The sequence below is a fragment of the Delphinus delphis genome, chromosome 11 (assembly GCF_949987515.2).
Source record: "Delphinus delphis chromosome 11, mDelDel1.2, whole genome shotgun sequence".
NCBI lineage: Eukaryota > Metazoa > Chordata > Mammalia > Artiodactyla > Delphinidae > Delphinus > Delphinus delphis.
The window spans coordinates 76,792,831-76,805,717 of NC_082693.1; the positions used below are offsets into that span (position 1 = coordinate 76,792,831).

General features: G+C 38.1%; 1 protein-coding gene across 4 annotated transcripts in view; it reads right to left on the reverse strand.

Annotated features, from left to right (window-relative positions):
• Positions 1–9,993: 9,993 nt before the first annotated feature.
• The window catches only part of NR2C1 (nuclear receptor subfamily 2 group C member 1), a 41,028-nt gene continuing 38,134 nt past the window's right edge, over positions 9,994–12,887 (reverse strand). For all 4 annotated transcript variants that reach the window (XM_060025388.1, XM_060025387.1, XM_060025389.1 and 1 more), the window contains one exon: positions 9,994–12,364. In XM_060025388.1, coding sequence (XP_059881371.1) covers positions 12,190–12,364 — 175 coding nt within the window. In that variant the 3' untranslated portion in view covers positions 9,994–12,189. The remainder of the gene's footprint in view (positions 12,365–12,887) is intronic.

Here is a 12,887-nt window from a genome sequence, read left to right on the forward strand (position 1 = left end):
TATGTTGAACTGTGGCTTGTTTTCCTGTTTAAAAAAACCTCTATCTGAATTATTCCAATATATATCTAAGAACTATTTTAAAAACATAACCATATTACCATTATCTCACCTCAAAAAGTTAATAATTTCTTAATATGAAATATCCTCTGAGGAGGGTCAAATTTGCCCAATCGTTTCATAATTTTTTTAGTTTGTCCAAGTAAGGTCCGTATGTTGATTTTCTTTTAAATTTCTCTTTATGTATGGGATTCCCTTATTGTCCACCCCCTTTTTTTGTCTTTCCAATTTATTTGACAAAGAAACTGGTAATTTCTCCTGTAGAGTTTCCACTGTCTGGATTTTGTTGATTGTGTCCCTGTGTTCCTCTATCCCCTGTATTCCATATGTTAGTAATTAAACCTAGGTGCTTGACAAAATTTGGGTTCTTTTTTTTTATATATACATTATTATTATTTTTTTGGCTGCATTGGGTCTTTGTTGCTGCGTGCGGGCTTTCTCTAGTTGCGGCGAGCAGGGGCTACTCTTCTTTGCACGGGCTTTTCGTTGCAGTGGCTTCTCTTGTTGCGGAACACGGGCTCTAGGCACACGGGCTTCAGTAGTTGTGGCTCACAGGCTTCCGTAGTTGTGGCTCACGGGCTTCAGTACTTGTGGTTCGCGGGCTGTAGAGCGCAGGTTCCGTAGTTGTGGCTCATGGCCTTAGTTGCTCCGTGGCATGTGGGATCTTCCTGGACCAGGGCTTGAACCCGTGTGCCCTGCATTGGCAGGTGGATTCTTAACCACTGCGCCACCAGGGAAGCCCTGGGTTCTTTTTTTAGTTGTTAAGTACATTTTCATAGGTGATGATATCCTTCTATTAAGGAGTACACAGGGTGTCTGCTTGTTTCATTTCCTGTGATTGTAGCAGCCACTGCTGAGCATTGCCTAAATAATTTCATTCCTTCTTTATTTATTAGCTACAAATCTATAAAGAGAAAACCCCTCAACTGTTTGGTTCCTGAAATACAGTTCATACAGGAAAGGCAGGAAAGATGCATGATTCTCTCCCTTATTTAACAGTTTTCAAAATTACAGTTTGGTTTCCTAGCATCTTTGAGGGGTGTGTGTGTGTGTGGCAAAAAACACAGAACATAAAATTTACCACCTTGATTGTCTTTAAGTATACAATACAGTAGTGTTAACTATGTGCACATTGTTGTGCAACAGATCTCTATTTTTCGTCTTGCAAAACTGAAACTCTGTGCCCATAGAACAGTACTCCCCTTCCCCTCTACCCCCAACCCCCAGCAACCACCATTCTACTTTCTAAGTGTTTGATACCTGCTATAAATGGAATCATGTAGGGCTTGTCTTTTTGCAACTGGCTTAAGTTTCATCCACGTTGTATCATGTGACAGGATTTCCTTTTTAGGCTGAATAATATTCCACTGTGTGTACATATCACATTTTCTTTATCCATTCATCTTTTGATGGGTGTTTTTAGTTGCTTCTACCTCTTGGCTATTGCAAATAATGCTGCAATGAACATGGGAGTGCAAATATCTCTTCTAGATCCTGTTTTCAATTCCCTGGGATATATACCCAGAAGTGTGTGTGTGTGTGTGTGTGTGTGTGTGTGTGTACACATATATACACACATATCACATATGCTGGATCATGTAGTAATTCTTTTTTTTTTGAAGAAGCAGCTCCACAGTTTTCCATAATGGCTGCACCATGTTACATTTCTATCAACAATGCAGAAGAGTTCCAATTTTTCCACATCTTCACCAACACTTGTTATTTTCTGTTTTTTTATTGATAGTGGCCATCCTAATGGGTATAAGGTGATATCTTACTGTGGCTTTGATTTGCATTTCCCTGATGATGAATGATGTTGAGTACCTTCTTATATGCTTGAGGCCATTTGTATTTCTTCTTTGGAGCAATGTTTATTCAAATTCTTTGCTTCTGAAAAAGATTTTTGTTGTTGTTCTTGGTGGTGGTGGTGACTTGTAGGATTTCTTATACATTATGGATATTAACCCCTTATCAGATACATGGTTTGCAAATATTTTCTCTCATTCTGTAGGTTGCCTTCTCACTGTTGTACTTTGCTGTGCAGAAGTTTCTAAGTTTGATATAGTCCCGTATTTGTCTATTTTTGCTTTTGTTGCCTCTGCTTTTGGTGTCATACCCATGAAATTATTGCCAAATCCAATGTCATGAAGCTTTTCCCATAAGTTTTCTTCTAGGAGTTTTATAGTTTTCTGTCTTATGTATAGTCTTTCATTGATTTTGAGTGATTTTTTTTTTTTTTTTTTTTTTTGTGGTACGCAGGCCTCTCACTGTTGTGGCCTCTCCCGTTGCGGAGCACAGGCTCCGGACGCGCAGGCTCAGAGGCCACGGCTCATGGGCCCAGCCACTCCGCGGCATGTGGGATCTTCCCGGACTGGGCACAAACCCGTGTCCCCTGCATTGTCAGGCGGACTCTCAACCACTGCGCCACCAGGGAAGCCCCCAGAGTGATTTTTATATTTGGTGTAAGGTAAGGGTTCAACTTCATTCCTTTGCTTGTAGATATCCAGTTTTTCCAACACCATTTGCTGAAGAACTATCCTTTACCTACAGGGTATCCTTGGCATCCTTGTTTAAGATCGTTTGACCATATACTTGAGAGTTTATTTTGGAGTTCTCTATTCTGTTGCATTGATCACCATACTGTTTTGATTACTGTAGACTGTAATAAAATTTGAAATCAGGAAATGTGAGGCCTCTAGCTTTGTTTGAAGCCATCTGGGCTTTTCTTTATTGGGAGATTTTTATTACTTATCAAATGTCCTTGATAGTTACAGGTCCATTCATATTTTTTATTTCTTCAAGATTCAGCTTTGGTAGGCTGTGTTTCTAGGAATTTATCCATCTAGTTTGTTGGCATGTAATTGTTCGCATTATAATGACTCTTAAAATCCTTTATATTTCTGTGGCATCAGTTGTAATGTCTCCCTTTCATTGCTGATTTTTGTTGTCTTTTATTTTTTTCTTAGTCTAGCTAAGGGTTTGCTATACTTGTTGATCTTTTAAAAAAAACAACTCTTGGGACTTCCCTGGTGGTCCAGTGGGTAAGACTCCATGCTCCCAATGTAGGGGCCCTGGTCAGGGAACTAGATCCTACGTGCACGCTGCAATTAAGAAGTCCACATGCCACAACTAAGAGTCCACATGCCACAACTAAGAAGACCGCATACCACAACAAAGATCCCATGTGCTGCAACTAAGATCCAGTACAGCCAAAATAAATAAATATTTTTAAAATGTTTAAAAAAACCCTCTTAGTTTCACTGATTTTTTTCCTATTCTTTATTTCATTTATTTCTGCTCTAATCTACTACTTCCTTCCCTCTGCTAACTTTGGGTTTGGTTTGTTCTTCTTTTTCTATTTTCTTGAGGTGTAAATACTGATAGGGAAGGACTTACTATTGCCATTTTGTTAATTGTTTTCTGCGTGTCTTGTTATTTTGTTCCTTTTTTCCTCTCTTGCTGCCTTATTTTGTGCTTTTATTTTTTGTAGTGACTTACTTTGATTACTTTCTCATTTTTTTGTGTGTATCTTCTATAGGTATTTTCTTTGTGTTCACCATGTCCTTAGCACTTTTAAAGTATCATTATGAACTCATGGATTTAAATATGTTATGTTGCAATCTATTACAGCTACTACTCTAATTAATTACCAAGTTATCTTATCTCTGGCAATTAGAAACCTCTTCAGATTGATGCTTGAGTCCTTGAGACACAACCCAGTGATTTTTGTTAGCTTTCTTCCTTCTGGTGTGAGATGTCTCTATACTTACCTTGAAAGTATGTTTCCTGCCCTAGATCTACAATCAGCTATTTCTCTAGGGAGAACTTCCCTAGGATTTTTTACTTGTTCAAACCTTAGCTCTATCACTTCCTAGCTAGCTATATTGGGCACGTTGCTTACCATCTATAAACCTCAGTTTACTCATTTGTAACACAGGGCTAATAATATTACCTACCTCAAGGGACTTTGTGAGGATTAAAAAAGAGAAGGCACAGAAAATACTTAACCCAGTGCTAGTTCTCAATAAATGTTAGTTTGATAAATTACTTCTTAATAACAGAAGAGGCATATGCCTTCTTGAATAAAGTTTTCACAGATTATTTTGATTTCCTATCCTGTGCTTCTAGGTGAATGAATCTTACTACATCTTTGATCCTACATACTTTTCTTTCTTAGAATGCCATCATTTGTTTGCTTGTTTTTGTTTTGTTTGTATTTGTTTTGGTGGAGTACATTATTGAGGCATTCTTTTTCCCAAAAATGCATTTTGGAAATAAAATTTACCTCTTTATTACCTAGACATAGAGTTCTAAGTTCAAAATGATTTCTCCATATAACTTAGGAAGCATTGGTACATTGACCTCTAATATCTAATATAGTTGATAAGAATCTTGCTGCCAATCTGATACTTATTCCATTGCAAGAAATGTGTTTTTCAGATACTTCTTTCTCTTTAAAGTTCTGAAATTTCATGAGGATTTATCTTGGGCTTTTTTTTTTTTTTTTTTTGCGGTACGCGGGCCTCTCACTGCTGTGGCCTCTCCCATTGCGGAGCACAGGCTCCGGACGCGCAGGCTCAGTGGCCATGGCTCACGGGCCCAGCCGTTCCGCGGCATGTGGGATCTTCCCGGACAGGGGCACGAACCTGCGTCCCCTGCATCGGCAGGTGGACTCTCAACCACTATGCCACCAGGGAAGCCCTATCTTGGGCTTTTTTTGGTTGATCCTTGTTGGAATTCAACACTGTCTTTATGGAGATGGGTCATTCTTAGTTATAGAAATTGTTCTTTCAATAATTTTCCCACTCCATCTTCTGTTTCTTCTTTTCAGAATCTGGATATAAGGTAAACACTGGCCCTTCTGGATTGATCTGTCATATCTCTTAACTTTACTTGCATATTTTCCATTTCCACCTTTGTGGATTACATTCTGAGCCACTTTTTCACCTTTATGTACCAGTTCACTAATTTGTTTCTTATTTAGGTACAGTATATTCAGTCTTGATACACAATTTTTTCCCCAGTTCAATGCTGATAGTTTTGATTTCAAGGACTCTTTCTTGATGTCTGATTGCTCCTTTTTCATAACATCCTGTTCTGATTTTTGTCATTGACTTAATATTATTACAAAGCCAAAAAAAAAAAAAAGCCAAAGAGATATGCAGAATCCATTCAGATAATATTGCCTTGCTCATGTGAACAAAAATATTGCCAGAAATCTTTATTCTATCTTCCGCAATCTAATCTGTTGTTTAGCTCATCCATTTATTTTTCTTCTTTTAAATTTAGTCCATTGAACAGATGTACTTGGTTGAAAGAATCATAAAGGTCTGCCTCTGGACCCAATTTCCAACCCCCTAAAACAGTTGGGAATTGTTTCAACTCTTTAGCTGCTTATCTTTTTTTGTTTTGTTTTGTTTATCTTATATTCACTACCATATCTAAAAATTACATGCTTATATTATTTCTAGATTTTTCTGATTTTAGGCATTATCTGACTTCCCAACATAGAAGACAAGGATTTAGCTGTTTTGCAACACACACACACACTCTGTCCCATTCTCCAATATAGTTTACTGAATTTTTTGGTACGTATCCATGTAAGGGCCAGTTTATGCTTACAACTTCTCAAGAACTTACTTCTCTCCCCTGGATACAGGGAATTTTGGAGATCTGAAGGTCTAAAATTACCTAATTTTTTTAAACAAGGCTTATTTATTTTTTATCAAATATTGTGAATAATACATACTAAAGTCTAAGTCTAGGGCTTCCCTGGCGGCGCAGTGGTTAAGAATCCGCCAGCCAATGCAGTGGACACAGGGTCGAGCCCTGGTGCAGGAAAATCCCACATGCCATGGAGCAACCAAGCCCGTGCACCACAACTACTGGGCCTGCACTCTAGATCCCGCGAGCCATAACTAAGGAGCCTGCAAGCCACAACTACTGAACCCACGTGCCTAGAGCCTGTGCTCTGCAACAAGAGAAGCCACCACAATGAGAAGCCCGCATACCGCAATGAGTAACCCCTGCTCACTGCAACCAGAGAAAGCCCGTGCACAGCAATGAAGACCCAACGCAGCCAAAAATAAATAAATAAAATACATTTATTTAAAAAAAGTAATAAATAAAGTCTAAGTCTATTTAATCTTAAGAATGCACAACCAAGCTTAAGAAATATAATACTATCTGTAACAGATTTTCTTAAAAAATGGCTGCAAAAAAATTCTGGTTCCCTATACTCTTCCAGAATTTTGCCATTCCCCATCAAGAGGAACAGTTTATTTCCCCCTGAATTTGGGAGGCCTTTGTGTCTGCCTCAATGAATAAAATTATATGGAAGCAATGCTGCTTGGTTTCTGAGTGCTGTGGTCTGGATGTGTCTCCCCGAAGTTCATGCTGAAATCCTAACCCCCAAAGGTGATGGTATTAGTAGGTGGGGCCTTTGAGAGATACTTAAGTCATAAGGGCTGACCCTCATGAATGGTAGTAGTGCCTTTTAAAAGAGGCTCCTTAGCCCTTTCCACCATGGGAGGACACTGCAGGAAGTCAGCAGTCTGCAACATGCAAGCTGGCCTTTACAAGAACCTCGCTGACCATGTTGGCTCCTTGATCTTGAACTTGCAGCCTCCAGAACTGTGAGGAAACAAATGTCTGTTGTTTATGAGCCACCCAGTTTATGGTATTTTATTATGAATATGACAAAATCATATGGCTACAAAATGACACAGCTAGAATTGAAACTCAGCTCTACCTCTCTGGCTTCCACTGGCTCTCTATATCAACACTTGCCCCAAAAGCCATGTGGAAATTACCCTTCATTTCTCACAAAATGGAGCCCATGTCTGTAGCTGAGTAGTTTTTTCAGCTTTCTTCCTGCCCACAGAAGTTTGAAGGTCCAAAAGCCTTTATACTTTGCACTGTTCTGTATCTTTTAGCCCAAGATGACACAATTGTTTTAACTTCTTGCAGTTTCTTATGTATCAATTTATAAAGCAACCTCATTAGACAAAAGGCATACAAACCAGCAAATCTTGTCAAGATAAGCCTTTGTCTATACTGGGCTTCTAGTGAGGCTGCCGAGATACATCCTTTTCTAAAAATGGCTACAACACTTCTGGTTCCACACACTCTTCTAGGAGTTTGCCACTTCTGCACAGAGCTTTGTGACATCTTTGATGCAGAAATCAGAGCCAATATGAAAGCCTTCTAGTTTTAGCCTCACCTGAAGTCCCAGCAGATAGCCACTACGTGTCTTCCAGACACATGTGTGAGTGATTCCAAAGATTCCAACCCCTGCCCACTGAGCTGACCCAGCTGTGGCTGCATGGATCAGATAAGCTGTCCCTGCCAAGCTCTGACCTCGCAGATTAGAGCACAATACATTTTGTTGTTTTAAACCACCACTTTTTGGGGTGGTTTGTTACAAAGCAATAGAGAACTGGAGCACCACGTACACTCTGGTAGCCCCTTGTCCTACCCTGTCTGCATCCTGCTCCTACTCCTCCAGAAGTAGTACAGGCTGTTTTCTTGTTCTTACAATGCGAACATGAACATTTTTGTATGCCTCATGATACACACATAAGAGTTTCTCTAGGGCAAATAACGATACATGCATGTTAAACTTTACTATATAATGTAAAGTGACTGGAGATGATTGTTATCAACTGACACTGCCACCATCAATGTACAAGGTTGCTCCATACACTCTACACTTGGTATTGCCAAACTGGGTGCAAATCAGGTTGCTTCTCAGATTTACCCACTGAAGCTAAGTCTGCTGAGTTGATCACAACTAATATTTTTTCCAGCTTTCAAAATTTTGTGGCTCTCATTTCTCTCACAGTATTTTTGTGTATATGAGATAATGCCTTAAAAAAATCCTTGGCTGTGCTTCAATGTAGTTTTAGGAAGGGGTTTGAATCATGTATGTGTTGAAGGCATAGTCTTTCACCATGGATTGATTTTTAAGATTTCACCAAGTTTTTTTAAATTTCTAAATGTTGCTTCTGCTTGCTTTAACGTCTGTTTGGTCATCTTTGTTGTTCCTGTTTCTTGCGTACTTTTTGATTCCATTTTTTTCTTCTTAAGACGTATCATGTGCAGTTATAATCATGTACAATTTCAATATCTAACATTATCATTCAGGGTCCATATATATTGCTTATGCTGGCTCACTCAAGTGGCTTGTTTCCTTGTGAGTGTGATAATTTTGTGAGCTCATATTTGGTTGAGCTTAATCTGTGACAGTTGAGGTTCTAAATTAGAGTTCAGCAAACTACACCCCAAGGGCCAGGTCCAGTTCACTACCTGATTTTGTAAATGTTTTATTGGACCACTGCCATGCTCACTCATTTATGTATAGTCTATATAGCTGCTTTTGCACAACAGCAGGGTAGTTGCTTCAGACATGGTAAGGTCCTCAAAGTCAAAATAATGACATTCTGGCCCTTTACAGAAAAGTGTGCAAAACTCTGATCTAAATTATGAATGCTTTCTCCAGAGATTTTTATTTGCTTCTGCCAGGACCAGGGAGGGTTCGTGACCTGCAACAACCTTAGCTTCTTTGAGAACTCATGCCACTTCTTGTGAGCCCAGCAATAGATCAGAGGCCTTCAGAGTATCTATTCCACAATACTGCTAGAAGCAGCAATACATTATCTTCTTTAATTATACTGTTCTGATTTCAAGAATGGTATGGATCTTCTTTCATTTAACGGGTCAATCTTTCAACCTAAGAGGCACAAGTCCTGTGGAACTTTTCTTGTATTATTTAATAATTTCCTTACTTCAAGTCTTTTCTCTTAGATTCTTACTATTAAAATGTTAGCCATCCTGCTCTGATTCTCTAATTTTGTCTTTTCTCATTTTCTATTTCTTTGTTTTGGTTATACAGTCGACCCTTGAACAACACGGGTTTCAACTGTGTGGGTCCACTTACACGCAGATTTTTTCAATAAATACATACTATAGTACTACAGGATTTGCAGTTGGTTGTATGCCTAACACCTGTGTTGTTCAAAGGTCAACCGTACTTTCAGGGTGCGTTCCTCAACAATTTTATCTTCCAACCCTTCCTAATGAACTGCTTTGGCTATCACTTTAAATTTCCAGAAAATTTGCTCCACATTTTCCTTTTCCTTTTCAAAGCATCCTGTTTTCATTTAATGAATACATCTACTTTCTTTCAAAATATTAATTATATTTGGGGGTACTTTACTGATCACTGCATTGTATCTGCCCCCACCCATCAGATTATATCTGATCTCTTATGTATTAGAAATTTTCCTCAAATATCTGATGATCCTGGTTCTATGTTCATATTTAATAGTAGGCACTAGAAAGCTGAATGGAAACCTCATGACATATATGACTTGGAAATACTGGGACTCACTGAAGAGTGATAAAATGGCAAGTAGTCTTCTTATCAAGGCACAACCAAAAGCGAGTGTCTGGAGATCTTTTCTCTAGGGTCGATTAGTTTCTCCAAAGAGAAAAATCCTGGCAGAGAAGCCTATACCCAGTAGGCAGCATTCTGGGAACATGCTTAGGGCACCCATATTCAATGCAGACTTCCACTTAATCCGTATTTTCAACACTATCTAATCCAAGCCTTCTGTTATCCCTGGTATCCTATAAATCCTATGATCTTCTGGTTTAGTTACTCAAGGTTATTAACCTCTGGCCTCCTGCTTGAAAAGGCTGAAGGATTAAAAGTGGTCACCTGGGGACTTCTCTGGCGGTCCAGTGGTTAAGATTCCGCATTTCCACTGTAGGGGACATGGATGTGATCCCTGGTAGGGAGAACTAAGACTCCGCATGCCGCGGCCAAAAAAAGAAAAAAAAAAAAAAAGAAAGAAAGAAAGAAACTGGTCACCTGACTTAAGTAAGCATAGAGAAAGATAGTTCAATGATTCTGTCAACAGATTTGCAACCAATCCTTTTTTTATGCCCCAAGTACCATCTCTGAAAATGAGCACTTGGATCCTCCGGGTCCTGAACGTTGTTTCTGGACATTGGTATACTGGCTTCTTCTCAATGTACCACCTTTTGCAGGCATTCAGTTTCCTTGGTTCTGGCTCTGTTAAGTCAGTCTTTCTTTACCTGCATTTTGTTTTCCAAAAATTTATTCAACTCTCTTATCCTTTGATTTCTTCTCTCCTGTTTCATTTGTCATTGTGTGGTTACACTTTACTGAGATTTCAGGAGAGAAAGATTTTTAAGGAATAGTCAAACTGCAATATTTGCAAGTCTTCAAACTGAATTGTAAATCATCCTAAAATACTGGGATATGAAAATGTTTTCCATACTCCTCCCTTCCTGAAAGTACTGTAATAAATCTTACCAGAGATTTCTTAACAATGGAACAAACAAACAAAAGGATGACCAGACACTGAAGAAACAGGACTCTGAAATCAAATATATTGGCAGAAAACAGAAATTTGTAATGCAGGTCACATTTTAATATAGTTTTAAAAAACACTTCCAAATATAACTATAATCAGGAAAAATACCTGAAACATGTATCTTAATTAACCATTAGTACATTATTTAAAAGAATTTTTTCTTGAATCCCTGGCTTACTTCACTGGGTTTATAAAGATATAAACCTACTGATTATTCCATCTAAGTATTTTGTACTAAATGTAGTTTTCCCAGCTGATAATTATAAATAAACCTGTTGACAAAATTCATGTTTTAAATAGGGAAAAATGTTTCCCTTAATAAGTTGATAAAGACTGTAAATTGATACTTTAAAACTTCTTATTTACTATAAAGTAACTATTAGTAAAATCCATATCCTTCTCCCAAATTCTGCTTCTCTTCTATTGCAAAAATCTTTATAAAAAATGTACTCTGAGTGCAATAAAATCTCCATATTTAAAAAAAAGCCAACAAATAGACATACCAAAATAATTCATCATGAAATTATAGCAAAGAAATATTTAACAGTATTAGGTTTTGCTAAGGAAAACATTACTGTGGAAGACATCCAAGGAGCCTAAAATGCTTCTGCTGTGGTAGTAACAAGGCAGCACTTCAGGCTGATGCTCACACTATTGTTAAAACAGCCCTTCCCCATTTTACAGTGAAAAATCAGTGCATATTCCTTTATATGCTAAAAACCTGAAGTCTTAAAAAATTATCAATTGCTTTAAAATAATTGTCTAACTCATCTTGAAAACACAGATTGGCTACAATAAATCCATTATTTCACAAAGTAGGTATTTCTAATGACCTAAAAGAAATTGTCTAAAACCCACAGAAGGGTCAGGAAACTATAAATGCAGGTCAGAAAAGAGGGAGAGATGATAGACGCTTTCTGTGGAATGGAAGAGCAACAATTTTAATATCTATTTTGAAATACTGAAACATTTGGGGCTCAATCAGTCTCTGCTACTTTTATAACACAGTAAACCAAAAATATTAAAACATGAACCCTCTTATTCTCAAAAACAATTTTCTGCTACATACATAAATAAAAAGTGCTTATAACTAATAATATACAACACTAAAAGGATCACAAATGGCCTATGTCTCATTGCCAGCAATGAGAGTGATATATGCTAATGCTGCCATGATATGTACAAAAGACAAAAAAATACCTATATTCACTTATTATTTCCTATAGTTCTAATGTTATCATAATACCACTGAGCATAAAATAATCTTCTTTTGACAGGTAATTAAAACAAACAGATTATAATATAGAAGAGTAAAATGCAAGAAAATCCTCCTTAGGGGTTTCTGACCATTAAGTGTTTGTAGTAGTTCATAATGAAGTTAAACATGAATAGAACACAATTCTGGGAAAAAAAGAGAGACTTATTTATTTGTTTTATAAAATAAAAGGAGATATCTTAGTCAAGAGGTGACGGCTCTAGGTGTCATCTCAGCCAAGAATAAATTCATAGTATTTTTTACTCACTCAAATAAGACAGGAAGGGAAATTCTAATTCCTGCTACCTGCCTAGTCACTTCAAAAATTCTTCTTAAGGAAGATAAAAATATCTTGGTTTTTGGTTACTCTTTAAAGTAAAAACTTCCAGATGCCCTGGAAGCAATGAGTTCAATTTGGTGTCTTCTTGTGTTCCAGTAAGAAAGAACAATCAGTTTAAACTGAGATCTCAGCTTTCAAATGCTGTGACCAATTATTTGTGAGTTATAATCTGCAGGTTCCATTTTTAAAATATGTGGGATGACACTGTCAATTCGCACATTGCCAATGAGACCTTTGAAAAACAATTCTTCGGTGATAGTAGCGTTCATCAACCTCAAAGCTGGCAATCTGAGTAGTAGTCTGGACAACCTCAAAAGACAAAAGGAAGGGGGAACAAGGCTGTAAATCAAAGAGTGATTTAGTAGAAAGATATAAGTAATTTCTGCATGAATACTGTCTGTGGCCTAATTTAATAAAGATCTAGTTTTCAGAACTTAAAATAAAACCTTTAGGGCTTCCCTGGTGGCACAGTGGTTGAGAGTCCGCCTGCCGATGCAGGGGACACGGGTTCGTGCCCCGGTCCGGGAAGATCCCACATGCCGCAGAGCGGCTAGGCCCATGAGCCATGGCCGCTGAGCCTGCGCGTCTGGAGCCTGTGCGTCTGGAGCCTGTGCTCCGCAGCAGGAGAGGCCACAACAGTGAGAGGCCCGCGTACCGCAAAAATAAATAAATAAAACCTTTAGTATTCTCAAGCCTTAGAGTGTATGACAATCACCTGGATATATATGCAGTCTGTCAGACTTCATTGGAAAGCCTTGCTCTTAACTGCTATGCTGTGCTACCTCCAGTTGGTCTTACGGACCATGGAACTAAGTTATTAAACTGTGGATCA